The sequence below is a fragment of the Hirsutella rhossiliensis genome, assembly GCF_020360975.1.
Source record: "Hirsutella rhossiliensis strain HR02 chromosome Unknown scaffold00005, whole genome shotgun sequence".
In the NCBI taxonomy this organism is placed as follows: Eukaryota; Fungi; Ascomycota; class Sordariomycetes; order Hypocreales; family Ophiocordycipitaceae; genus Hirsutella; species Hirsutella rhossiliensis.
In genome coordinates this window covers 458,985-484,966 of record NW_025408671.1, presented here as the reverse complement: position 1 = coordinate 484,966, position 25,982 = coordinate 458,985, and the positions used below count along the sequence as shown (strand labels likewise).

At 54.0% G+C, this 25,982-nt stretch overlaps 5 protein-coding genes across 5 annotated transcripts; 1 reads left to right on the top strand and 4 right to left on the bottom strand.

Annotated features, from left to right (window-relative positions):
* Nucleotides 1-1,951: 1,951 nt before the first annotated feature.
* HRG_05242 (cytochrome p450 domain-containing protein) lies at nucleotides 1,952-3,936 on the bottom strand (the record flags this gene model as incomplete). The annotated part of the gene is made up of 4 exons (XM_044863713.1): nucleotides 1,952-2,189; nucleotides 2,375-2,591; nucleotides 2,670-3,142; nucleotides 3,227-3,936. The coding sequence occupies 4 exons, from the start codon at nucleotides 3,934-3,936 to the stop codon at nucleotides 1,952-1,954; spliced, it is 1,638 nt and encodes a 545-aa protein (XP_044720245.1).
* Nucleotides 3,937-15,904: 11,968 nt separating this feature from the next.
* On the bottom strand, nucleotides 15,905-16,789 carry HRG_05241 (retinal pigment epithelial membrane protein; the record flags this gene model as incomplete). The annotated part of the gene is made up of 3 exons (XM_044863712.1): nucleotides 15,905-15,946; nucleotides 16,038-16,571; nucleotides 16,670-16,789. 3 exons carry the CDS (start codon nucleotides 16,787-16,789, stop codon nucleotides 15,905-15,907), a joined length of 696 nt encoding a protein of 231 aa, XP_044720244.1.
* Nucleotides 16,790-17,645: 856 nt separating this feature from the next.
* On the bottom strand, nucleotides 17,646-18,662 carry HRG_05240 (C6 zinc finger domain-containing protein; the record flags this gene model as incomplete). Its single annotated transcript, XM_044863711.1, has 1 exon — nucleotides 17,646-18,662. One exon carries the CDS (start codon nucleotides 18,660-18,662, stop codon nucleotides 17,646-17,648), a length of 1,017 nt encoding a protein of 338 aa, XP_044720243.1.
* Nucleotides 18,663-20,298: 1,636 nt separating this feature from the next.
* Nucleotides 20,299-21,771, top strand: HRG_05239 (cation efflux family domain-containing protein; the record flags this gene model as incomplete). The annotated part of the gene is made up of 1 exon (XM_044863710.1): nucleotides 20,299-21,771. The coding sequence occupies one exon, from the start codon at nucleotides 20,299-20,301 to the stop codon at nucleotides 21,769-21,771; it is 1,473 nt and encodes a 490-aa protein (XP_044720242.1).
* Nucleotides 21,772-23,300: 1,529 nt separating this feature from the next.
* Nucleotides 23,301-25,139, bottom strand: HRG_05238 (cytochrome p450 domain-containing protein; the record flags this gene model as incomplete). Its single annotated transcript, XM_044863709.1, has 6 exons — nucleotides 23,301-23,480; nucleotides 23,548-23,558; nucleotides 23,619-23,766; nucleotides 23,829-24,167; nucleotides 24,240-24,741; nucleotides 24,805-25,139. The coding sequence occupies 6 exons, from the start codon at nucleotides 25,137-25,139 to the stop codon at nucleotides 23,301-23,303; spliced, it is 1,515 nt and encodes a 504-aa protein (XP_044720241.1).
* Between the last annotated feature and the right edge of the window lie 843 nt (nucleotides 25,140-25,982).

Sequence of the window (25,982 nt, the reverse complement as noted above, 5' to 3'; positions counted from 1 at the left end):
TTGGCATGATACTTGCCAATGCCGACAGGTCCGTACGGGTTAAGCCGTCCACTACAGGGCGGTGTAGACAACGAAAGACAGAAACCGCAACGAATTATCGAAGACAAGTTTTCTGGTCACGATAAGGCTCTAGGTACCGCGAGCCCTTTGGTAGTCTCAGATTCCCCCTCGCTCGTCCAGCGCAAAACTCTCGGCGCACCCTGACAACATGGATGCGGCCTCAATATGGCTTCGAAGGCTCTGGGAGCACCCGGAGCCCCAGAAGACGCTTGCTTGGGAGTTCATGCGCACGGCCTCAACCTACGGTCTTGGGATGAGTTGCTTCAATGGCCCGTAGAGAAAACTGCTGGGCTTTGGGAACAACTGTTCCGTGAATATCCCATCATCAACTCCAGAGCGCACGACCGAGTCTTTGATGACACAGCGCGCATGAACGCGGTCCCCGGATGGTTTGACAGGGTAAAATGCAACTTTGTCGAAAACATGCTCTTCTCGCCATATCCGAAATGCCCAAGCCAGGCAACGACACACCGTAAAGCCGACAACGCCGTGGGCCTATACGGAAGTCAGGGAATGTTTCTCCGAAGTCAGGAGCTTCACTTGGAGAATTCTGAGAGAGCACGTCGGACTTCTCGCAAACGCCATGCGTGCACGGGGTATTACGAAAGGCGATCCAGTTACTATTGTGGCCTCGAACTCGTTCGACACAACGACGGTTTTCTACGCAAATACTTGCATCGGCGGCACTTTCAGCGGTTCGTCGACTGACTTGGGAAGGTCGAGCGCTCTTGAGCGGTTAGTGCAATCAAGCCCAAATACGTCTTCGTCGACGACTGGTCGGTATACAACGGCAGGGAGTTTGATATTCGGCCCAAAATGATTGAAATTCAAGCCGGCATGAAGGGTGTTGAAGAGTTTCAAGGTCCTGTATGCATGCACCGGTGGCACGAGAAGCCCGCCAATGTCTCCAGGGTCCCCCCGAGCCGAGACCTTGGCCGGCTTTCTGACCTCGGCCGGAGCTGATGGCGGCCTCCACTTCGAGCGAGTCGACTTCCGCGACTCGTTTCTCATCGTGTACACGTCCGGAACAATAGGTAGCCTGGCATCTGCGAGCGCTTGGGGGTGACAGGGCTGACACTGCAGAACTAGGGGCGCTGAAATGCATTCAACACTGTGGGTGGGATCCTTGTCAACAACCAGAAGGAATCGAATCTGCATTGAGACACGCTGAGGTATCCGCCGGAAGACTTGTGCTATCTCCAATACACGACGACGGGTTGCCCGATATGATAATGTCGGGACGCACGGCGACTTTATCCCAATTCATCCGGACAATGGCCAGATTTACTTGCACGGCCGCTAGGATGGCGTCTTCAGCCCCTCAGGGATCCGGTTTATAACTGCGGAAATCTACAACGCGCTGGACAGCAGCTTTACAGAGGATATTCGCGAACCCATAAGGGTAGGGCAACGGCGACGGCAGGATACCGACGAAAGTGCCATGTTGTCCTTGCAGATGAACCCTGGCAAAGCCTTGACTTAAGGTCTTGTCGATCGAGTGGAGGAGGTCGCCTCAAGAGAGGTCAGCAAAAGAGGTGCGCTACCCGCAAGTGCGACCGACTCGCTGACTGGAGAAGACAGGATTTCTAAGAAGACGCTATAGATGATGAATTTTAAAAAAGGCGGAGCTCCCGGTGAAGGATATTGTTTCGGGCAAGACAATCAATCCTGCGAGCACTTGGGGGAATAAGGGAGGCCTTGGTTGCTTTTACTGGTTTGTCGATGCGGGAAATTGTTGAAGGGCATGCGCCAGTCAGCCTCGCCGGGGCAGACTGGATGTTAAACAGCGGATTAGCCTCGCAACAACTAGCTTATCCAATCTATCGTTGCATGAACTTGTCTTGAATCCAAGGCCGAGTCGCAAGGCATTGCAGAGAATCGTCAAAGCTGCTCAGATCTGCTTCACGGCCGCGTCACAGCGGTAGCCTGAGGCCGGCGTCAGGCTCACCCAACATCCATTGACCAGACTGATGGTCGAGCTCGCCATTTGCGCCATCGGAAGTTCGTCCCCACCTTCCATCTTATCAAATACCTGGAAGAAGCGCGCCGTGAGGTAGGACATCATGGTTAGCGCGAACTGCTGGCCGATGCAGATTCGCGGGCCTCCGCTGAATGGCACGTACTCCCAGCTGTTGCCCAGTCAGCCCCGTACGCCAAAAAGAGAGGGGATCAAGAAGAAATAAAGAGAGAGAGAGAGAGAGAGAGAGAGAGAGAGAGAGAGAGAGAGAGAGATGACAATGCCAATGACAAGTAGGGCTTCTACCCTCGAAAGCTGTTCACCATGCAAGAGTAAAGAGGAAGAGCAACAACGTACGACGTTCGGAGCGTCTCCCACCGCTCGGGGCGAAACTCTTCTGCATCCTCGCCGTAAATGTCCTTGCGGCGCTGCAGGCTATAGGTGCTATAGCGGCATTCCGTGCCCTTGGGGACGAAAAGAGGGGACTTGCCGTCAGGGCCGCCGCCCCGAGGGAGGATCATGTCCCTGCTAGCGGTCCGCATATTGGAGGGAACAGGGGGCCAGAGCCTCAGGGCTGCATCGTTGCTCGCGCATCTCCTCGTCAGTGACTGGCAGCATCACGGCGGCGCCGAGAGGCATCGAGCATACGGACCTTCCTTGAGCACGTTGTTGAGATACTTGAGCCCCTTGAGGTCTTCCCACGTCGGCCGTCTCCCATCTAGCCCGGCCAGCTCGCTTCGGAGGCTGCGCACTACCTCGGGCCGCCGCGCGAGCTTCCAGAACAGGCTGCTCAGAGTGCTGGCGCTCGTATCGCGGCCGCCCAGGATCATGGCCAGCAGCTGGTCTGTTATCTGCTCGTGCGTGGCGCCCGAGTCGAGCAGCTCGTTCATAAAGACATACGGCCGTTCCTTGACCTTATCCTGCGCCAGCGCTGCCGCCACATGACGGCTAATAAAGGTCCGGCACCGGGCCACGGACTCGTCGAGCCTCTTATCCGGCAGCAGCGTCAGCAGCCATCCCATGCGGGCGCGGCTAGTGGCGGAGAGGAGGGCGTAGTCAAAAGCCTTGGTAAACTCGACGGCTTCTTTGCTCGGGCTAACGAGCATGTGTATCGAGTGGCCAAACCTGGTTTGGCCAGTCAGCAGCATGGCCACACACAGGGCGCGCTCCAACGCTGAGCAAGACTCGGAAATGGGCTTGCCGGCTCACATGAAGTCGGTCGACATATCCATAGTAAACATATAGAAGAGCACCTGGAGGTCCACCTTTTCTCCTCGGCCACGCGGTGGCAATAGCTTCGCCAGCAAGTTCTCAACATGCCGGTCCATGCACTCAAGGTCGGCGATCTGGTTGCGCACGAAGCTCGGCCGGATCAGTGCCCGGGCGCGGGCCCACTGGTCGGCGTTGGTGGAGAAGATGGCGTGCGGGCCGAGGACGAGCGACAGGGCCCGTTGCCGCATCCCGGCGATAGGCCAGGCCTCGAACTGGTCGGCCAGGACCGCCTTGACGTTCTCTGGGTCGCACGTCATAAGCACCCAGCTGCCGAGTGCGTTGACCCAAAAGGTGCTGCCGACCGAGTTCATAAAGAGCCCGTGCCATGTCTCGAGCAGCGAGTTGGTTTGCAGCGACGTCTTCACCAGCCGCACCCAGTCAGTGCCCAGAACCGCGTCGCGGTGCGGGAAGACGGGCGCCGGCTGGGTCTTGTGGATGCGCGTCTTACGTAGCAGACTATACCGCTCCCGCGACACGAGCAGGACCGGAACGAGAAGGACGGCGAGCCACAGAGGCGAGGAGCAGGACGCGGCGTAGGGTGTAAGGGCGCGGCCGGCGGTGCGGACCGACAAGGACTCGGCGAGGGACCAGGCGAGGTACGCTCCGGTGACGAGTAAGACGGCGAGGAAGACGGCCTCTTGCGCCATTTCGGACCCTGGAACTGCAGACGGCTGCAGAGACCGGGTAGATGTCGACCTGGGGTAGCTGGCCTGTCTTGGTCTGGAGGGAAGATACTGACTCGACGACAAGCCACCAGGCTGTAAGGATGCCGCGGAGGGTTGATTATCGGAGTCTACGCGGGGTTTACGGAGTTCTCAGCAAGCTGAGAGCGCGGGCGGAAGGATAAGGGCAGGCACAATTGAGTCCAAACGATGATGCATGTTTTTTATCTATCTGTGCGACATTGAGGGGGTATTTATACGAATAGATACCAATCTGGGACCCGTGGTGGCCCTGAATCAGTGCCAATTCCCGTGTATCCCGATTAGGGCAATGTTCCTCTACTGTATCGATACCTGACTCAAGTCCTTGTGTCTGACCTGCCTCTTTCACCGGAGTTTATACGTGTGCGGATTAGACCGTCAGTCTGCTCCCTCTGACACACCCCCTTTGCCTCGGTCTCACTGGGTGAGTGAGGCAAACAAGCAAAAGAGACAGACGAATCATCCAATCTTATCAAATATCCAGCGAGTGAGGCTACTACCGTTGAGGGAGATGCTCTTCATGATGTCTTCCTTGGTGTTGTGACCAGGAGCATTTTAACAAGTCAATACCAGCAAAATGATGGGTCCATCCCGTGCCTGGGTGATGCTCGGAGAGCATCTATATCTCTCTCTGGGTGGTGATACTGTCGAAACTGTCCTCCGGCGCATCGGCTTCAATTGGTGCCACCGGTCTCCCTTGCATCCCTAGCTGCTTGACAAAAGCTTCGTGCTTTTGCTGGGAAGGGCCTTTGTCATTCCATCAGCGGGATTCTCCGTAGACTTGATCCATGTGATCTGGAGTCTTTCTTCCTGAACCTCCTGTCGAAGCCAGTGACGATGGATATCGATGTGCTTAAGGTTCGTCTTGAGCTTTGCGCTTAGTTCAGTCAGGAGCCTGATGGTCTGCAGGTTATCGCACCATAGCTCATTGGTGCCTTCTACCTTGATGTCAAGCTCTTTAATTAGCCGGGAAAATTGCATTTGCTCCTTCGCCGCGCTTGACAGGGCCAGTGTGTCCATCAACCAAGTAAAGCAGAAAATGACACCCTTACTTGACTTGGTTGAAGGATCCGTTTACTCGACTTGGTTTACTCGAAGAAATGGCTGTGCTTTACTTGGTTGGTTGACATTACTTGACTCCGGGAGCCGATTTGCTTGAGTGATCTCTATATCTTGTCCGCCTGTGACCTTGGGACGAGGGGAAAAAAAGTGCTCCTCGAGCATGACTACGATAGCATGCCAGATCGAAGTAGGTGCTTTTGGCATTCGATAGCTGCCACGGTGTTGGAGCTGAGGCGATTCCGCTCATCCGTGATGACCTTTTGGTCTGAGAGAAAACCCGCTCACATTCAGCACTCATTGCTGGACAAGTGAACAAGTCGAAAGCCATTTGCGACAGAACTGGGTAGTCTGCCGCATGACAGATCCACCATTGCAAGGGATCTTCGACTTCCGAATCAGCCTTGTTATTCCTAGCCATAAACTCGTCGAGCTCAGAAGTTAGTCTCGCTCTTTTCCTCCTTCCCTTGCCGGACGCCGCAAGCTCAGCCAGCATCTGTCGGCGTTTGCGAGCTTCCTGGAGTGGGTCAAGGGCGACGAGATCATCGCCAGCCTTATCAGTGACGACTTCTCCTAGGGCCAGCGACGAAGCCTCCTCATGGTCCGCAGCGTCCGCTTCCATGTATGCGTCTTCGTATTCTGCGAAAACTTCTTGAACCACGCTCTTTGCCTCACTGATCCACTGCTTGTTGTGACTCCACTCAAGTTCGAAGTAAGCAAACTTATTCGCCGGATGCAATGCGACAGCGCACCGATAAGCTGGGGTGGCATCGGTAAGGCCGAAGTACTCTTCTAGCTTGATGCGAGCAGCATCGATTGCGTGGGAATAATACGTTGAAACCACGTCGGGATGGTCATCGGCAAATCTTCCGGCCTCTTGGAGCTTTTGAAGAGGACATCGAATGATTCAATTGTTTCATGAAGGGAGCCATGTGATCCTTCCAGGCCAGCTTTGTTGGCTCGGCCTCCATGCGTTTTGTCAGATCTTTGAAAGGCTTCAAGATGTCGAGAAAATGGTGCAAGTCAATCCAATCTTGTGGGGTTAGTACGTCTTGCGAAATGTCGTACCCTACGCCACCGTAGCAATAGTTGAGGAAGAACAGATCAATCGCATGACGGAGCTTGACCGCCCTCTGAATCATTGCATATGCAGAGTTCCAGCGGATTCCGCCGTCGACCAGGACTCTAGTGTAGAGCAGTTCAATGCTGCCTTCCTCGTAAGCCTGCAAAATATACCGTTTCAGCTGCTCCCGCCTTTGGTCACTTCTGTTTACCCAAACACAGAAATTGTGAAGTTTACCGACGAAGCTATGCTTTCTCCAGATTTCAAAACGCTCCACTTCAGACGCGCCGCAAAGCTGTTTCTCCAACTTGCCGACACCCTACCCAAAGAGAAGGGCTTTGACGATTAGGTTGAGCATATGGCCGACGCAGCGCAGGCGACTCTGAGGCTTGATGACAGGATAGCGCTTCGCCAGCTCTCGAATGCAAGTGTCGTTACTACTTGCGTTGTCCATCATGAAGAAACCAACGTTCTGACCGATCTCGTATGACCCCATGACCGCTGCAAGGACTTTGGCGATATTCTCGCCAGTGTGGGGGCCCTTCAAAACTGGCAAATCCAGCAAAGCCGTTTGCAGCTTGTATGCAGCGTCTAGAAAGTGAGAAACTATAGCCAAATAGTTGGTACCTTCTTCAGATGTCCAAGCATCTGTCGAGACGTGGATCTTGCTTTTGGACAGGCGGAGCTGTTCTTTCAGCCAGGCGCGCCTGCCGTTGTCACCGAACCATTTTTCGCTGACCCAACTGCTCAGCGCTGACGGGCTTTTCGGCAAAACTTTGTCGATGTCTTCCAGGCACAATGCAAATATTTCATTTGTTCGTCGGTGAGTCGCTTGGCGGAAAGTCAAATCAAGATCAATGACCCAGTCGGCAAAATGACTTCGAAACTGGAGGTCATTGAACACCATGCGTCGGCTCCCCAAGTACGACGCGGCCTTGGTGGCTCCTTGAGAGATGCTGAAGGGGTCGGACCCTGCCACTTTGTAACCGAACTCGGCAAGTTTGTGGTGGTGCCTAAGGTGATAGATGATGCTCGTCGTACTCTCGCTGGCAAAGAGCGCTGTGTCGTGACGTCCGCTTACATGGCAATATTTGCAGAGCCAGTACTTGTTGTCGCCGTCTGTCGTGAGTTGCGCACCGTGTTTGTAGATTATCGATGGTTGCGCCTTCGAGTTCATTGCGCGCTTGTGAGGCTGACGATATCGTATGGTGGCCAACGGTTTTCTGTCGTAACGAATCTTCTCCCAAGATATAGGGAAAACGCATTGCGATGCCTTTGGCAAGTCCCTTTCATGGGAGATGCTTGGCTCGTCGGGGACCGACTGGGAAGGCGTCTTGGGAGGCGTGACGCCCGAGATGATTGCAAGGATCGAAAGCTGAGTGAGAGGGCATTGCTGGCTTCCTCAGCGTTGAACAGTTTCTGCAGGATGTTGATGAATCAGGCACGAAGAAAGTAACTGTAATCACCAAGCTCAATCGGCGAGAGGAAAGGGGTTCGTCCACTTTCATGACATGGGTATCACGAAATTGCCTGAAATCAACGCTAGTCAGGTACCGGTAACTCGGAGTAAACCCGAGTAATGCAGAAAGCTTTACTTTTGCTTGGTCGGAGAGATCGTTACTCGTGATTGACTGTTATGTAATCAACCAACTTCAAGCAACCAAGTCAAGTTACTTGATTGATGGACACACTGGACAGGGCCAGCAATTCGGCCTCTGTGGACGACGTCGTCACAGTCGCTTGTTTCGTAGCCTTCCAGTCAACGGGTCCGCCTAGAAACAAGAAGACATATCCCTGTGAGGATTTTCGAGTCTCCGGGTTGTCTGCAAAGGATGAATCAGAAGCGCAGAGGAACCTGCGTTCAGCTTCTTTGACTGAGAAGCAGATGCAGCGATCTCTCGTGTGATAGAGGTATGCCAGGCATCTCCTGGCCTCTCTCCTATGCTTCGGGCCCGGGTTATGGCTGAATTGTGCCAGTTTTCCAACCGGGAACGCACCGTCGGGTCTGGTGTGAATCGCTGGGTGAAGAATTGAGCCAATTAGAGAGAGATATTGATGAACCTCGTCCCTAGTAGCCGTCTTCTCGTATGGCTTGAGCTCTTCGGTCGTTATCGGGATCTGGGGCACGCCAAGGATCTGATCATCGTCCTCAATGTGGAATTTCTTGGCCATCTTCGAGAGATACGAGGCTTGAGCGAGCCAAAGCTTCTTCTGGGCCCTATCCTGATGACTTCAATCCCTAGGAACCAGCGAAGTTCCCCCATGTGGTTGATGGTATATTCCTTCATAATGGCAGCGTGAAGTTCTTCCCATTCGGCCTTCTTTTCTTTTGGATACATCATCACGATGTCATCCACAAAGAAGAAGATGATGACTCCTTTATAAGTCATCACGCAGGCATCTTCGACGAGTTGTTGAGCGCCCAGCTTCTTGAAGAAGCCCGAGAGCTCCTCAAACCACAGCCTTGGAGCGATTCGAAGCCCGTATAGTCCCTTGAGAAGCTTCAAGCATAGCCCAGGCTCAAGGTAGCCTGGTGGCATCTGACAATAGATGGCATGCTTGAGCTTATTATACAGAAACGCTGTTTTCACATCGTACTGTTCTGTTTCAAGGTCTTCAAGACAGCAGAGGGCCATTAACACTCTGAAGGTTCTTGCTCGTAGTGTGGCCGCGTATGTGTCCTCGTTGTCTTCCGGCTGCTGGTCTCCACGGACCACAAGTCGGGCTTTAAAGCGAGTGACGTAGCCCTGCTCATCCAGTTTATATGCATATACCCATCGCAACGGGATTATGAAGTGGCCGGCTTCTTCAACCATCTTTCTGGCCACCTTGGTCCACGTTTCGAGCTTCATCTGGTCCTCAATTTCACGCCCCATCCCCATTATCCATTGGGAGGCGTATTCCGAAGCCATCGCGGCTTTAAAGGAGGTTGGCACAGGAGGCATATCCTCAACGTGAAGCCTGTGCTTCGAGGCATTAGCAATGATGTTATTGATGAAGGCCTTCTTCGGCTTCCTCTGTCTCTTGCCCTCAAGCACATTGGCGGGGTTTATCCCCTGAGACTTGTCCCTCGCCTTGCGGGGTCGTTTTTCGGGTTGTGATTGTGACTCTGGGGTCGGGCTCTCCCCACCCCCCAGAGACAGCTCCTCGAATTCTGACCATTGTGGCTCGTCGAGCGCACCACCCCCCGGATCGACAGGTGGCTCATTCAATCCGTCTAGGATCGGCGTGCCTAGTGATACCTGAGGCTCCCGGTCGGTCCGCGTAGGGCTCGAGATAATGTTTGAGTTTTCCACCTCCGGGTCCTCACTCCCGTAGTGGGTGACCTCCTGCGGGGTCACGCTAGTGGTGACAGAGCTTGGTGGGGAGGGTGAGGTTTCTTCCTCCACCCTACTGTTTGAAGTGCTTGGAGGCGAAATATAGGCACTGTCCGTTGTAGTCCTCATCGAAGTCTTCAAATTCGGTGCTTCTTGTGTCGCCTCGTCTGCAGAGGGTGCCGCAATTGACTCCGAGGTGTACGGCGTCATTCCGTCATCTGTCTCATCATCGGAGTAATTGCGCACTCCTGCTTCCTCTATGTCTTCGTCGTCAGGGACGTCTATCGCCACCATTTGACGAAGAACATCGTATGTATAGACCTGGAAGGCTTCCGCGTCTTCTTCCCTCTTCGGATCGTACATTGTTGACTCATCAAATTGTACATTCGCCGAGACCATCAGTTTGGTCTGGCGGATCGAGGGTATCCACACGACATATTGATGGGTCGATCTGTAGCCCACCAGGTAACCGATATGAGCTCTCTGCTCAAGCGGGGACTGCGTCTTATGTGACTTTACATGCTCCAACGCAGTGATTGTCATTGGGTAGGCCACACAGCCGAAGACACGCAGGTGATTTATGCTCGGCTGGACTCGCTTGATGTGGCCGTATAGAGGGTTGTGGTCCCTCATAGGTCCACCATCGTTCGTGTGGGCTTCTCCAGCTATGATCAGATCCTTTAAGTGGCGTACGGTTGAGCAAATACACTGCTGTTCGGTAGGTCTCGGTCCAGAGCTCCTCCGGGAGGCGGGAGTCCAGGTTCATAAGCCGGGCCCTTTCTTTGACCACGGCCCCGGACCTTTCTGCATGCCCATTCTGTGTGGGCGTGGATGGAGCTGACTGGAAGACCCGAATGCCCAATCCTTCGATGAATTTGACTAGCTCCTTTGTTAAAAGGGCTTTTTCTCCGTCAGTAGCCAGGTTGATCAGTTTTATCCCGTACTGGGTTTCTAGCATTGATGTCAGCTTCTTGAAGGCATCTCGGACCTCGGTTTTGCTCTTCAATGCGTAATAAAACCTCATCCTGGTCGTTATGCATGTGAATAGCGCAAAGTACTTTTCACCCCCGAATCCGGCCACCGGGCCTGGGTGTAAGTCGAAGCTAAATTGAGCTCCGGCCCTCTGGGTCGTAAAGTGGGCTCCTCACGGAGACCTGCCTCTTTGCCTTGCCTGTTGCGCAGACCTCGCATTCACACGTGGCCGGTCCCCATCTTGGTTAGGTGGCTGGGGTTCTGGCCCCGGATGTCCTAGCCGTCTGTGCCAAAGGTCTGCTTGCCCACCCATTGGTGGCTTAGGAGCCCTGCTTGTGACAAAGACGCTGTGTTGGGGCCGCTTTGAGAGGCTTGCAATAACGTATTGGTCTTCAATTTCTTGCAGACTGACCAGAGTGCGCCCTGTGGGCTCATGGTAGAGTGTGCCGTTAACCTGGTTCCAATAGATCTTCGCAACAATCCCCTGACGAGCTGAGAACACACTTGTTGGCATCTCTGGGATGTAGTAGCTGCTCTCAAGCTTCAAATTGATCCCGTTTTTCACTGGGATAACGGCCATGCCTACCCCTTGACTTGGAGGAGTTTTCTCCTGCCCGGACTTCTTCTGACGATCCCCAGGTGAAGGTATCCTCATCGAACCATCGTAGGTCGTTAAAGACATGTACGCTAGCCCTGAATCATAGATGGCCTTGTCCTCGAGAGAGTCTTCACTCGTATTAGTGCTATGCACGTGCGACACTGTATTAGCCTGTTTGCTCGAGTTGTTGTTATTCTGCGGGACTGTGATGTCTTTGGCTTTTGGCTTCCACTCCATGGCTTTGGTCTTGTCCAAGGGGTTCTCCTTAAGGTGCTGGTTGATGGCCTCCTTAAGGTGGTCCCTGGGAATCCATCCTTCGGGGTCTTTCTGGAACATCGCTCTAAAGGTCCAGCAGCTTTCCCACCACTCATCCTTTTTGACCCAGTGTTGCTTACATGCCGGGCACTTGTGTGACCCCTCTGGGCCATTCCTAGTCCTCTGATCAGATGATCTTGGAGCGTTGTTTGCGTTGTTGACCCCTGGGGTCTTCTGAGGTTTCCCTTTCTTCCTGAATCCAACCTCCCTTTTAAAGTCGGCAATCAGGGTGCGCAAAAGGTTGCTGGGAGTCCTGTTCTCTCCAGGAGTGCGTCCAGCAGCCTAATCGTCATGGGCCAGCTAGGGTCCCATTCTTCGGTCCCTTTGAGGAAGTCCTGACGAATCTTTGTGTCATTAATAGTCGAGACCGCTAGGTCTCTTGAATCCAGGATGACTTGGTCCAGCTGCTCTGCCCAGGCCTTCCAGTCCCGGGTTCCTTTCTTGTTGATGATTTGATGATACCTTTCATCGATAAGGTTCTTTTCTTCCTCCGCTGAGGGGAGAACCTTCTGTTTGAGTTCTTTGATCTTGTCCCGGGGCGTCAGCTGTATCAGGGTCTCGCCCTGGAGCCCCTCACTGATGGACTTCTTGATCACCTCCTCGATCTGCATCATGGCTTTTTCTCTAGCCTTGAAGCGGTCCAATTGATCCTGGAAGGTCTTCTCTTTGTACCTAAAGAGGTCCTTGGCATCTTGAAGCTTCTCATTGAAGTCTTCCCTTGCTGCCTTATACTTATTTTCTTCGTTGGGAAAGCTTCCTCGGTGGGGCCTCTGCCCTACCTTCTCGAGTAGCTCTTCCCAGCTAGGCCTCAGGGGCTCCTCGAGCACCACGGTCCCTTCTGGGTTAACGTACTCCCAGATGTGGTGCGTTTGAGCCCATGATTTGATACCCCTAATCCATGGGGTCCAGTCAAGGCTTTCCTTGAGTGTGGTGATGTACACCTCCCCTTCTGATATTGGGGCCTAGTGTCATCGTGTGTTTTACCTCCTGCGAGGGATGCACGCGTCACGTTGACTCTGCGTAGTTGTGGGTGTTGCCCCTGAATTTTGCTCTCTTCCTCGCGTCAACCCCAAGGGTGAAGGATATATGGTGCGTTGAGATTCGTGATAGCCTCACAGTTGGTAGAGGAATGCGAAGGATAAAGAGCACCGCAAACCGGGCTCATAACTCTCAGCAAGCTGAGAGCGCGGGCGGAAGGATAAGGGCAGGCACAATTGAGTCCAAACGATGATGCATGTTTTTTATCTATCTGTGCGACATTGAGGGGGTATTTATACGAATAGATACCAATCTGGGACCCGTGGTGGCCCTGAATCAGTGCCAATTCCCGTGTATCCCGATTAGGGCAATGTTCCTCTACTGTATCGATACCTGACTCAAGTCCTTGTGTCTGACCTGCCTCTTTCACCGGAGTTTATACGTGTGCGGATTAGACCGTCAGTCTGCTCCCTCTGACAGGAGTATATATGCCGTCCATGTCACGAGACATAATCCCGTCAAGCCCATGTCTTAGGTTTCCAATGCATTTTGCCGCTAACATCTTGTCTAATGTCTAGGCGCGAGGACAGGTCCCGTTATTCGTGGCTGCTTATATTATCGTGCGACCTACCCACGCAGTATTTCCTACTGCCAATCACGTAGGGTAGGCGAATGCTGGTCGTCTGAGCTGACGTTTCGTAATACTGCCTCCTCCTGCACGAACATTAGGTGCTCGGAGGAGGGGGAGGGGGTAAGTGTAGTAGGTTAATAGCGATCCGTACTCTTTGGCAAACCACCGGGTAATTCTTGGTGTGCCGACGGTGCAAAACGGTGGATGGGATGGGCTCCGTTTTAGGAGCTGGCTGCGTGACCTGGCGATAGCGGGGTGATTTAATTAATTACCTACCCTGGATGCATGGTTCGTCGTCATCCAGGAAAGAGCGGGCGCAGCGCCTTACCGGTGCGGCAGCCGCCTAAAAACAACCTCGGCTAGTCACCTGACTAGACCCTAGGTTCCCACGTCTATTATTAAGCCAACGGCCCAGACCGTTACATGCTGCAACGTACATACAGTAGGTGTATTTCTAGGAAACTATTGTTTCATTCACTCCGCCATGTCCTGCCCTAAAGCACAACAACACTGCGAAAGTAGGGTTGTCTATCTCATTCAGATTCTGTGAGAAACCACTGGGTTGTGCAGGCAGAAGTGAAGTGACACTCCAACAGATGACCTGGCAGTGGTGGAGCCTATATGCCATGGAGGTGCTGGTGGCAGCTGACAGATTCCTATAACAAGTAAGCTTTCCGGAAGCTTCGCAACGGAAAGTACGCACGCAAAAGTGTCCGCTGTTTTAGAGGCAGCGGTTCAAAAAAGGGGAGGCCCAATGGAAATTTGCTGGAAGCGCCCGCCTATCTGCCTGTTGCGCCGAAGATCTCCGGCACACGCGCCGAAGGACGCGGACAAATTCGCACACGCCAGCATCATTGCACGCCAACATGCAGCTGGGACAGTCCCTACGCTCTGTGTACGAATCGCATGCTACTGAGTGTGTGGCCAAGCCGGCCAATCGCCCCCGGGCCCAAAGGCCGTTCTATGTAAGTGTCAAAGCCAAGCGATAACACATATACCGCTCCCACCAGGCACAGTAGGGACACCCTGGTACTAAGTCAATGCTACTCTGTTAGCCTAAGAATCCCTTCCTCGTGTTCACTGCTATCAGGGCTGCCCTGGCTCGCCACCACATGACTACACCATACATACCTTGGCATATTAACTTCGTGGTTTTGTTTTAAAATAAATCCTAAAATTCATCCATGCGGGGGAGGGGAGTGGCCAGTTAAATAAGGGGTTTTATGATGACCTGCCGGATCCTATAATCCGTTGGACTTACACGCAACCGCGAGTCAGACATCAATCCATAATAGAGTCAGCCGGCCCTCTTGGTCACGTATATCGCGAAAGAAGAAGCCAAAAGACAGATGCTTGGGTAGGTCGTGGAGAAACTGTAGTGGCGTGCGATCAGCGAGTCCCTTGATGCCGTAGGCGCCAAGGGCGTTGTGGATATGTTGATGCGAAATATGCCTGGGTTCGGGATCATTAGGCGTGAGGCCACGTAGGTTGGCAGCTATTTTGAATAGCTGCAGGCCTATTAAGGACCTTGCCACTATAGGTTCCGAGGTGGATGCTAAAAGCTTGCCGCACAACCATAAGATTTACAACCTTTACTCTAAATCGGGGTATTTATCTATAATATAAAGGAAGATAAGTAGAGAGATAGGAAGTCACCAGTATTGGTTTAAACTATGTGTACGGCACCAAACGACAGAACGAAAACGTCTTGCAGCGTATATATCGATTTGAATTACTGGCTACAACTAAGCGAATCCTCCCGTCGGACCACGCCCCGATTTTGTTGATGACTACAGACTGAGCCCAGAAAGCGCTGTCGAGGCCAAACACTATCTTCGCGTACGATCGTTAGCCTGAAGTCGAGACTGCAGGGTCCATACAGAACAAGGCAGAAAGTCCACGATGGACCATTCCATCCCAACAATAAGACTAGGTCAGACGCGGCGGGGACAAGCTGTTTAAAGAAAGGGATAGGTTCAGTTCTCCAAGAGCCAGCCAGACCAGCACTGCAACCGATGCTGGAGTGTCCATTCACATTGGACTTTTTTAACCTAAAGGGGCGTGAAATCCATGAAATCCAAAAGCAATCGGGAAATCAGCCTCTGCCCTCCCCAGTTCCTCCAGCGTCCTTGCATCCAGACATAGAAGATAAGATTTCTGCGCAGAGCCGTCAAGGACTACGGTCAAGAGCACCCCGTCATCCTCATCTGTTCCACCGGGTCGCGGCACAAAGACAGGTTCACCGGGTGTGTGCGCGCGGGGGCCGTTCCAGAAAACAGCCCCACGAGTTTGAAGGTCTGTTTTAACAATGGAGTCTAACAGGGTGCTTAAACCGCGAGTAGCAGTACTGTAGACATAACGGTAGGGCCGTCCTATCCGTTCGGGGTGTATGGTGCATAGCTCGCCTGCGTGAGGGCCGGGAATCGAGAGGACCTCCTCGGCCGTTGCTGTGTAAGATTTCTGGCATGAATGCTGCAGGGGCATCCTGTAACGATATCGCACTAGACGGAGAAGAGACTTCTTATAGCGCTGGTTGGGGAGAAGTCGCTTCCTGGCAGCATCATTCCTATCCAATAGGATGTCGTAATGAACATTATATAGAATGTCACTGTCGTCGTACATGGCATGGTCGAGATACAGCTCAATTCGCTCAACGCCACTTTTGTCTCTTAGGCGTTCCTCATAGGCGTTGATGGAGTGGAAAAAGAAGGCAGCTGGGGTGGAGAAACGGGCGACGACCCCTTGGCCATGCTTTCGGTCGACGACAATCCATTTGCATTTTTTTGACTTGTCGAAAGGTTCGATGGCTTCGAGAAGATTGCGTTTCCAGGCGATTTTGAGTCCGTGCCAGGCAATATGCGCTGTTGGTACACAGAGAATAACATAATTCTCTGTCAAAAAGAAACTATGAATGTATGCCGGCGCGAGCTCGGGATCCGAGACTGTAGCAAGAATATCGGTCGTTCCAGTCATATTGTTCACGCGGAATATGCGATATACTGGGTGGAGGCGAGCAAAATCTAGATTGAAATTAAACAAGTCTCCAGTCTCTCGGTCCCGCTGTGCATGAGCACAGGAGAGCGGTCCCTTGAGTTCGGGATGCAGCCGGACCTGGCTAGTGAAGCCGAGGGGCTCGAGCGTGGCGGGATCGATACTCTGCAGCGTGCTTGTGTCTGTGCTGATGTAAAGATTGGTGCGATCAACATGGTGGCCGAGGTTAGTAGGCGCTCCGTCCCGCAGGCCGGGGACATTAGGAAGGAGAACAACGTTGTTGGTATGCTGTTGGGGAGTGAAGTTGCTCATGAACTTGGCAAACAGTCCAACACAAGGATCAGCCTTCTGCCCAAAGGAAATGCTGGAACGCCAGCCTGTCTCCTTGATGTTGGCAACGTGGGCTTCGGACTGGCGTCGGGACGAATAAAGCACCGTTGTGCTACCGTCGTCGACTTCTGAGGGAACAATGTCAAACTTGTGGGTGTGGGCAAAGCCGTCAAACCAGTGTGATACATTGTGAGTCCCTTTGACGGTGTTCTCGACAACATTCTGGCCCGGCCCAGTTCGATATAAAGTACCCGCCGCCCACGACGGAATAGTACCTTTGACGTGTAAACGGAGTGGGCCGCGGTGCTCTTCAAGCCCTTCAAACTGGACTTGAACGTCAGTGGAGGTGGGGGCTGTCATACAGAGAATTGTCAGGGAGGCATGACAGTAGCTCGCTGGGAATAGGAAATCTGGAAACGTACGCCTGCCCCGTTTGGCCAGACTTTCCAGGACTGGTTCTCGGTATTTTTAAGAATTTGCTCGGTGTCTTCCTTCTCATGATCCACCGTGCGCAGGATGGTTCCGCTTGCGTTTAGAGCCATGTCAACGGGAGATTGTTGTTTTGAAACCAGTGGTTGTAAAGTGTAGAAGTTGAAGAAATTTTAGCACTTGCCTGCGTCCCAAATCGTGAAAGACGAGATCTCCTTGGAGCGATCTAATAAGCTGGCACTCGAGACGATGCATGAAAAGGAATCAAGCCTTTATAGTGTGCCTAGTAACAGACTAGCAGTGTAGACGGCGGGCAGGCAGATGTCTCAAGGACCCCAGATTTCCGGCCATGACTATTGCTGCAAGGACCAAGGACAGGCAGGCCTTTGGAAGTGGAGGCGTCTCCGCCAAGGTCATCATAATAGGCACTGACTCGCACTCGCACTCGCACTCGCTAAGAGCGGGGTTAACTTCTCCTAGGTTGGTGGGCTAAGAATTATGGGGGATGGGTGCTGCCATGCCCTCGCACTCGCACTCGCACTCGGACCTTGAGCCCACTCAAGCAAGACTCTTTCACGCCAATGGCAGAGGACTCTAGCTGCTCAACAAATTTCCAGCTCCTAGACATAGACAAGCGGTATATCAGCAGTCCGTACATTCGTCATCAATGTTACCTTTGACCTCTTTGCGGGTCACACCACGCACTTTCTTTTCTCCTACACCCATAGCCAAGGAGTGGCCAAATGCTGGACTCTGAAACAACTCGATGTCTTGTCCACGAAAGGCGTCTCTAACCTCCTTCGTAGACCTCGTTAGAAGTCAACTGTTCCAAGCGGGGCAAGCACCAGGTGCGTTTGGGTTGACAAGGGCGAAATTGCCGCCGTGTTGGACTCTTTGTTCCGCGTCATCACCCAGAGCGAAGCATTTGGCCCCATCCTCTTCAGCTCCTTGAACTACAGCCCATTCCTGCTATAGCATGCTATAGCAGGCGGGGCTGGGAAGAAAGTCTCCGGATATGACACGGGCAAGTTCCGTAGCATCATCAAAATCCATTGCCCTAAGCGGCATTTCGACATGCTGGCGCCATTCATGTCCCAAGTAATCGAGGATGTCGCGAATTGAGCGATCGCCGACGCCCGCCATCCACCATATACCTGCGACGACCTTTAAGAAGGCCGCGTAATGGACCATAATGACGAGAGCGCGAGGTCGTCTCGAGCGGACAAGCTCGACAAACCGACGGGGGAGGTAGGTGAGCCAGGTGATGATGCGTAGGGTCATGATGGCGCCCAGGCCTTTGCGCAAGTTGTAGTAAAGGGAGCCGAGATGCTGGAGCGTGACAAGATAAGTTTGTGTCTCAAGGAAATCAGCGTCATCTGGCTCCATTGACAAAACCATGGTGACAAGATGGTCGGGAATGGCGGCGGCGGCGGCGGCGGCGGCGGCAGCTTCCATGTCGATGGCGGGTCGGTGAAACAAGGGTTCCAAGCCTGCAGAGGGGATCGAGGATACGTCAACGAGGCCAGCAACTAAGCCGATCCCTTGCCACAGGAGCATCCACTCGATTATGTAGAGGCATTTACCGTCGGGCTCACGGAAACCCTGCGTCGATAGGACGGTGAGGAGCAGGGAGTTGGCGAGGAGAGCTGGGAAGGTCTCTGGCTTGGCCTCTTGGACAGCCCTTCGATAGCCGGCAAACGACTTGGCTCGGTAGGATAGAGCGCGTTGGGGGTTAATGCTTTGCCCCAAGCTCTGCAGATGAAGGCTTGCAAGAGCGAACAACGAATGCATTAGGAAGGGGGTCTCGAAAGCATGGCGGACCACCAAGGTACGCATAATGTCCTCGACGGGCCTCTGCTTGCCGCTTTGGAGAGAAAAGCAGCTGCAGGTGGCCGTAGTGTAAAACCACAGGAGCTTCATGTCAGTCTGATCAAATGTGTCGGGACGGGGTTGCAGCTCGATGACGATGCTTGGACTTGAGCGCATGGGGCAATCAGGAGAGGGGGCCAAGGTGTGACGCGAAATTGAAGCCACCGCAGACACAGCAGAGAAGGTATATTCGCACGTAACCTTACGCTGTCTGCATTGGCGGCACGTCGGGCGTGCTTCGTCGCACTTGACCCTGCGTTTCTTGCAGTCGCTGCACCCCGTGCGAGTCTTTTTGTGAGGGCGTTTGGAGTGATAGCGTCCTTCGGCAGGCTCGTCTTGCATTGTCTCAGTCTTGTGCATGTGATTGTTTTTGCGGAGTAGCCAGTGGCGAAGAGCGGTTCGCTCTCGAGGCTTGATCTTGCTTAAGCATGTAAAAAGGGTAGATTGACCAGGCCTGTTGCGGGACCGAGGGCCAGGTTGCAAGATAAGCGGGTGACTCTAATAGCAAGTAAATACACTAAGAAAACCGACTGGATACCTTACCTATGCCGATGCCGGCGCATGCATGGGTCGAAACAAGGAATACGCCTCATAGCTTCGACCTGGTCCCGGTAGCTTCAGTTCCTGCAGGTATGGCTGTATGTGCAAGACTGTCAAGCAAAACCAGCCTGTCAGTATTACTTGAGTGCCGGCAAGCAGCGGCTGCTCCAATTACAAGGATAAAGGCAAAGCTAGGCCTCGCATTTACTAAATGCTCATTGAGAATTAGAGGATCCCTGACATGATGCCGGTGGACAACTACCAGATTCCATGTTTTTCGGTGAGAACCCGAGGCATCTCTGTCCATGCCGACGACGGGTGCCCGCGAGAATGTTGTTGGCTTTGCATGTCGTGAGCGAGATGGAGCTGGGAGATGTTTGGTGCTCCGTACAGGAAGCGCGGCCGGCTTCCACTGGCCTGCTGGAGTCATTTGCCTGCTCCACACCCAGTTATGCAGCCAGTCTCTGGTCAAGCGCGGGGCCTAGGGGGCCTGAGGCGTATTAAGAGATGCACTTGGGTCTCTGATTTCGTGCAATGAAAATCCGAGCGTCGACTGTGCAGACCCAAAGCCTACACCAACACCTCACTTACCGCCGTTGGAAGTCTCGAAACGTTTGGCCTTGGGGACGGCTACTCCATGAGGTGTCTCAAGGAGGGTTGTGCCCGCTGGGCAATGCGCAATCTCGCCCTTGCTCCCTCCATGTCAAGTGTGTCTGTCCGTGCATTTTCACAAAACATGTGCCGTAGGGCAGATGAGGATGAGTGCAGGCTTGAGTCCCCATCACAGACAGCAAAAGGTAAATAGTCAAGCCTGAGCCCAGCTTACCGGCTGATAGCCGTGTACATGCCAAAAGCACACATAATGGTCATGGTCCTGTTGCTCCTCGGTCTGAAACGGGATACCTTTGAGTAGGGTTCGAGGCTTCACAACATATCATTGGGCTACTCGACAAAGCACAGTACACAATAACTACATACTCGAATCGACCCGGGGCCTTGGATTGCCTCCGGCACGGCATGGGCCCGCCCGCCCGCCGTGCCTGCCGGGATCGCGGCCGAGCCCCCGGAGCGTTGGGCTGGATGCGTCATTACATCACAAGAGCTTATGGACTCGGGAGCTTCAGGGGCTTTCTTTTTCTGCCCTGTTTATAGCTATTGCCATCCCAACTACATCCTTTCTCTCTACGTCCATACTCCCGTAGCTGTACCCGTAATGGTCGGCAAGCGAACACTTGCCCCAGACGCGGGCACCAACAGGCACAAGATGGCCGTGAGGCGACGGAGAAGGCATCACCTTCTCGGCGGCGGCGACGAAGACATCGAAAGCCGCCGCCCTTGCGGATCCGCCGCGCAGGTCCGGCCCCGAGGAGTCCGGCCCCGCCTCTTCCGCTTCCACGATGCCTCGCCCGCTGCCGCTGCCGCTTCGGCTGACAGCACCGACGACGACGACGACGACGACGGCCGGCGCGAGGAGGAACTCAAGCACGCGCTGCTGCACGGCATCGACCGCGACGGCCTCGAGCAGTTCCGCAAGACCGACGACGAGCTCGCGGCCATGGGCAACAAAAAGGTGCGCGCCTTTTACCGCGCGCAAAACGAGCGCCTCAACGACTGGCTCGAGGTCGACGCCGTCGTCATGGCCCTCGCTGACGACGTGCTCGAGTCGATGAACCCGGACCCGGACCATGACGGCGACCAGGAGCGCGTCGGCGCCCTGCAGCGCGTCGAGGGCAACATCGGTGACCTGCTGCCGGACGAGGAACGGGTCAGGCGGAGGACGGCGGCGCGGCGTGCGGCGTGGGCCATCAACGTCAACGTCGTCGCAAACGTGCTGCTCCTGACCGGCAAGGGATTTGCGGCGCTGACGACGGGCTCGCTCTCGCTGATTGCTTCGCTCGTCGACTCGGGCCCTGATCTGCTGTGCACTCTCATCGTCTGGACGACCAACAAGATTGTCCTGTGGCGGCTCAGCGCCCTCCGCAAGCGCTTTCCCGTCGGCCGGCGGCGCCTCGAGTCGCTCGGCATCCTCGTCTTCTCCATCATCATGGTCATCTCCTTTCTGCAGATCCTGCAGGAGTCCATCACCCGCCTCATCCCCCCCCATAGCGAGGCCGAGAAGCTGGGCCCGGGCGCCATATCCGCCCTCGTGGCCACCATTGTGGTCAAGGGCGCCATCGGCGTCTTCTGCCGGCCCATCCGGACGCCGCAGGTGCAGGCGCTGGTGCAGGACTGCAAGACGGACGTCGTCTTCAACTCGCTCTCGCTGCTGTTCCCCTTGGTCGGCTACCACGCCAACGTGTGGTGGCTGGACCCCGTCGGTGCCGGCCTCCTGTCCCTCTTCATCATCTACGACTGGGGCCACACATCGTTTGAGAATGTGGTCCGCCTGTCGGGCGAGGCCGTCGACAACCACACCTTGCGCAAGCTCGTCTACATGGCCTACCGCTTCTCGCCCGTCGTCGAGGGCGTCAAGTCCATCACGGCCTACCACGCGGGTGACGGCGTCTGGGCTGAGTTTGACCTCTTGCTCGACGGCAAGACGAGGCTCAGCCGCTCCCACGACATTGCCGAGACGCTGCAATACTGTGCCGAGGGGCTGGCGGGCGTTGACAGGGCCTTTGTGTCGACCGATTATGCCGCCGTCGGGCCTACGGGACATGCTCAAGACACGGAGAGGAATCACTGAGGGGCCGTGGACAATTTACTCGGGCAATGCTGGCCGAGCAACCCAAGGCGCTCGTTACGGAGCCGTTATATAACAGCTTGAAGACTTAGCCTCAAGTATATCAAGGGCAGACCCTGAATCCCGATGTCTAGTTGGGGACCAACAGCGAAACTCTTTGTCGACAGACCCAACAAATGTAGGGGTTTTAACTACATGTATCAACGAAGATGAATGCCATTAGATTGGCGTCACACAGTCGCCATGTATTACCTGATTCACTCGCGGTCGGTGAGCATATATGGAGAGCATGGTCTACCCTTGGCCGACACGGGTGGAGGCGGCATTGAGTCCACGGCTTGAGCCTCGTATGTACGACGAAGTCATCATGTCATGCCATTTGATATCGTCAAGCAGGACTCGAGTGGCTGGTCAGAAGCCCCCCCGCCTTGTTCGTCTCATTTACCTGTACGTTACAAGAGCGTGGCGCCAGGTGTTGAAGCAATACAGCTGCTAATGTATTCGTCTCACCGACCCTTGGAAAGAGTACATAAAGAGCGTACACTGGAAAATATCAAAGGCCGTACCCTAGTGGGCATCTGTCAAGCTGGTAAAATACCGCTACACCATGCAAAATGAGGGCACCCCCGATAGAGGTGTTACTAACGCGTATTATAGGCCCTTGTCCTGACAGCATCCCATACTCTCAACGTCTCGGTTCGCATTGAGGAAGAGCAAAGAACAAGGGAGAGATGGGGCTGTTAGTGTTGTTACTTAGGCCTAAGCGGTTCAGCCCCTTATCGACTTTCATCAGGGCCGCTCGTATCTTGGACAGGTTGTAGAGCTGGTTCTCTCGCCCCGTGTGGTCCTCGTCTTCTAGTGGCCATTGAAAAGTGCTTGTCTTGGATTCTAGCTTTTCCCTTTTTTGCTTGCATGAGTCAAAATCTATAATAACGGGGTCATCCCCATCTATCAGGATGTTTAACGGGATGAAGATGATAATGCACAAGCCCCAAGTTGTGCAAATAATAAACACCTACTTCACTCCCACGCAGACAATGAGCTACATTAAAAAGAAAATCCCATCCTCCAACATCTGGAGGGAGTCAAAGAGTACTTGGCAAAGTCAAGGCCTCTTGTCCTATCGTCCTTGACAGGGAAGCCCAGATACTGCACAATGTTATGATATAGGTGCATGTTTAGGACCTCATGTGCTTCTACCCCGGTGCGATCTGACAGGCGTGGTCTGAATTATCGTTGTTGGGAGTGTTCTCGTAATGTAGAAGACTGGGTCGTTTGAGTAGGCGGTAGAAGGGAGAGGGTCGGGAACTCGAGTGAAGTCGGGATTGGTTAGAGGATATACGTGTTCCGGAGGAGTTCTGCTCATATGTAGCTTGTCAGGATGGGTAATTACACATGCAGCCACGTTCCCGAGCAGTCTTGCACTTGGAGCAGCTCCCCCCACTCCTTCGCAGAAGACAAGACATGAATCGATTACAAAAGTCACGAGCTCATCCTATGAGCGCCGCTTGGTCCCTGTTGTCATGGGCGCATCACTCGTTGCGACGGGTGCACTTGAGGAAAATGTCACGGACGGGCCGCTTCTCGCCAATGCCGGAGCGGTCGACGGGGGGCAGTGCGTCTTGCGGCTCGTTACCGTTCTTGTCGCAGCGCGTAAAGTCGTAGTAGGCGAAGAAGAAGGCCGTCGAGATGGTTATTTCGAGCTTGGCAAACTACAACGACCAAGTCAGCATTCATGGCCAGTGCCACTCGAAGGATGGCGGTTCTTGGGGCTCGTACTCTCATTCCCACTATTTGTGGTCTCGTCAGCATGTTGCTCAAGCAGCAAAGAAGTTAGGGATGGAGCTTACAGCACGGATGCAGTCCTGATCCCCAGCCAAGGTATCCGTGCGGCCGCTTCTTGTCTTCCTCCCTGCTGGCGAGGTAGCGCTCGGGGTCCCATTCTCGGGGGCTGGTGTAGACTTGGTCGTCCATGTGGATGTCTTCGATTGCGTATAACTTGAAGCCATCCCGTGTCAGTCTTTACCCTAACAGTAGCATTGCAGAACGGAAATGCTTACCGCATAGGCATCCTTGGGAATGATCTTGCCTGTGTCGGCAATCTGAATATCCTTGCCGCTAACATTCTTGCGCATCGACGCGCCCTGGAGAATCAAGCGAATCGTCTCGCGCAGGGCCACGTTTATCATGGGGAACTCGGACTCCCACTGGTCCATGGACAGGCGCGAGAGCACCTTGGGCGCCGATTCGGCCTGCGAGCAGCGGTGCTTCGCGACGGCGGCATCGACTTCGGCTCGTATCCGGGCGTACCACTCGGGATTGGCGGTGAGGTAGGCAAGGATCCAGGCGGCGTTAAAGGCGCTATTGGTGAGTCCTGGAACGAAGGTTCCGATGATGAACTACGGAAAGTGAGTGTAGGTGTATTGTTGCGTAAGAGCGGGTGCCTCGGGGAAAGGGGGCCCAAAACGTACAGCAGATACGACAGTGTCTGGGTGGCCTTGGTCGATCAAGGTCTGCATGGCATCCGCCTCGGCCCTGCCGGTTCTTTGACGGTCGCTCATGATCTTGGAAAAGGTGCGGTGCAGCTTGGCGCCGGCGAGCATCTTCCTGACTTTGCTGGGCCAAGGAACGTGGGGGAACATGACCTCAATGGCCGACGAGTCGTCGAAGCGGTCAAAGGCCGACAAGGTGTCGGCGAGCAGCTTGGGGTCATCGGCAACGTCGTTGCTGCCGAGGATGCGGTGGGTGAGCTGGTAGATGAGGTGCAGCATCAGCTTGAAGGGCTCGACGGGCGCTGACGTGTCGATGCCCATGGCGCCTAAGGCCACATCTGTGTCGGTCGTCAGGTGATGGAGCTTGGCTGCGAGCCGGTCCTTGCCCATTAGATGCTTGAACGACGTGAAGAAGAGCGTCCTAAGGTCGCCGGGTAATAGATGCTCGATGCTAGGGCCTGCGGAATAGAGGGCAGAGAAGCTAATAAACCAAGACATGTTAGCACACGCGCAACTCATCTTACACCTTGAGAGGAATAAATACCCTTCAATGAAGTCGAGGCTGCGCGCGTTGTAGAAAAAGGACCGGGCCGACGAGCCGGACACGACGACAATGGGATAAGGTCCGTAGTAAAAGCTGAACTGCCGGCTGGGGTCCCGATGCCTCCCCTTGAGCAAGAAATCGCTACGTGAGCGGAAAAAGTCGACGGACCCGAGGATGGGCGTCCCCTTCAGGAGTCGAGGTGCCCCGCGAGGAAGACGTGGTCGCGACGCCATCATCTGTCCGACGAGCACCGCCGCCGCCGGCTTCAACAAGAAGACGAGGAAGCTGGCGAGCCAGGCCAGGGGGTCTGGTATGAGGCTCCAAGTGGACAACATTGTGTGTGGGGGCGGGCAAGCGGCGGTGTCGTTTTCTTCTTCTCTCCCCATCCAAGGCAGAAGACCTTGGTCCGCGCAAAGTGAGAAGCAGTTGGCGGTCGAGGCAAAGGCCAAGAGGTAGGAAAGGAGGGGAAAGACACGCCTCAATGGCAAAGTCATGTATGCATATAAGGATGTAAGTAGGCAGGGTGGGTAGGGCAGGCAGGTGACATTTGCTTTCGCTGTCCGTGATGCACATATGAGCATTGGATCATTTTAGCTTGAAGAAGGGACCAGGAGTTTGCTTTTCTCGAGGCTCAGCGCATGCCACATTGCAGGATTTAACTATATTGAGCGCCGATTGGCGTTCGGTAGCTCATCGGCATGCCCTGAGCAGCAAAGTAACGACCAAAGCTGTCAAATAAGACGAGCTTCATCAATACCCATCAGAGCCGCCGGTGCACAATATTGCATATTAACCAAGTTCTTGTCTACAAACATCTCAAAATGTTCCATCAATTATCCGTAGTTTTTATAGCACACGACATGCCACCGCTCGCAGGGCTCGTTATGGAACATCCGTAGCCTTGGACGAGTTGCCAGCTCAGTATGTTGGCGTGAATATGACTAACTGTTGTTGACTTGGATCGTCATCAAGCTTTTAGATATTCAATCAGTCTTAAGCACAGGGCCAGGGCTCAAAGGTTGGGGTGGGACAGGTAAGAAATTCACAGCAACATCACTAGCCTCGAATGAGGCATTGTCTTCCACTAACATGGGTTCCTGTTAGCTGCCACCAGCACCTCCATGGCATATAGGGTCCACTACCAGGTCATCTGTTGGAGTGTCACTTCACTTTTGCCT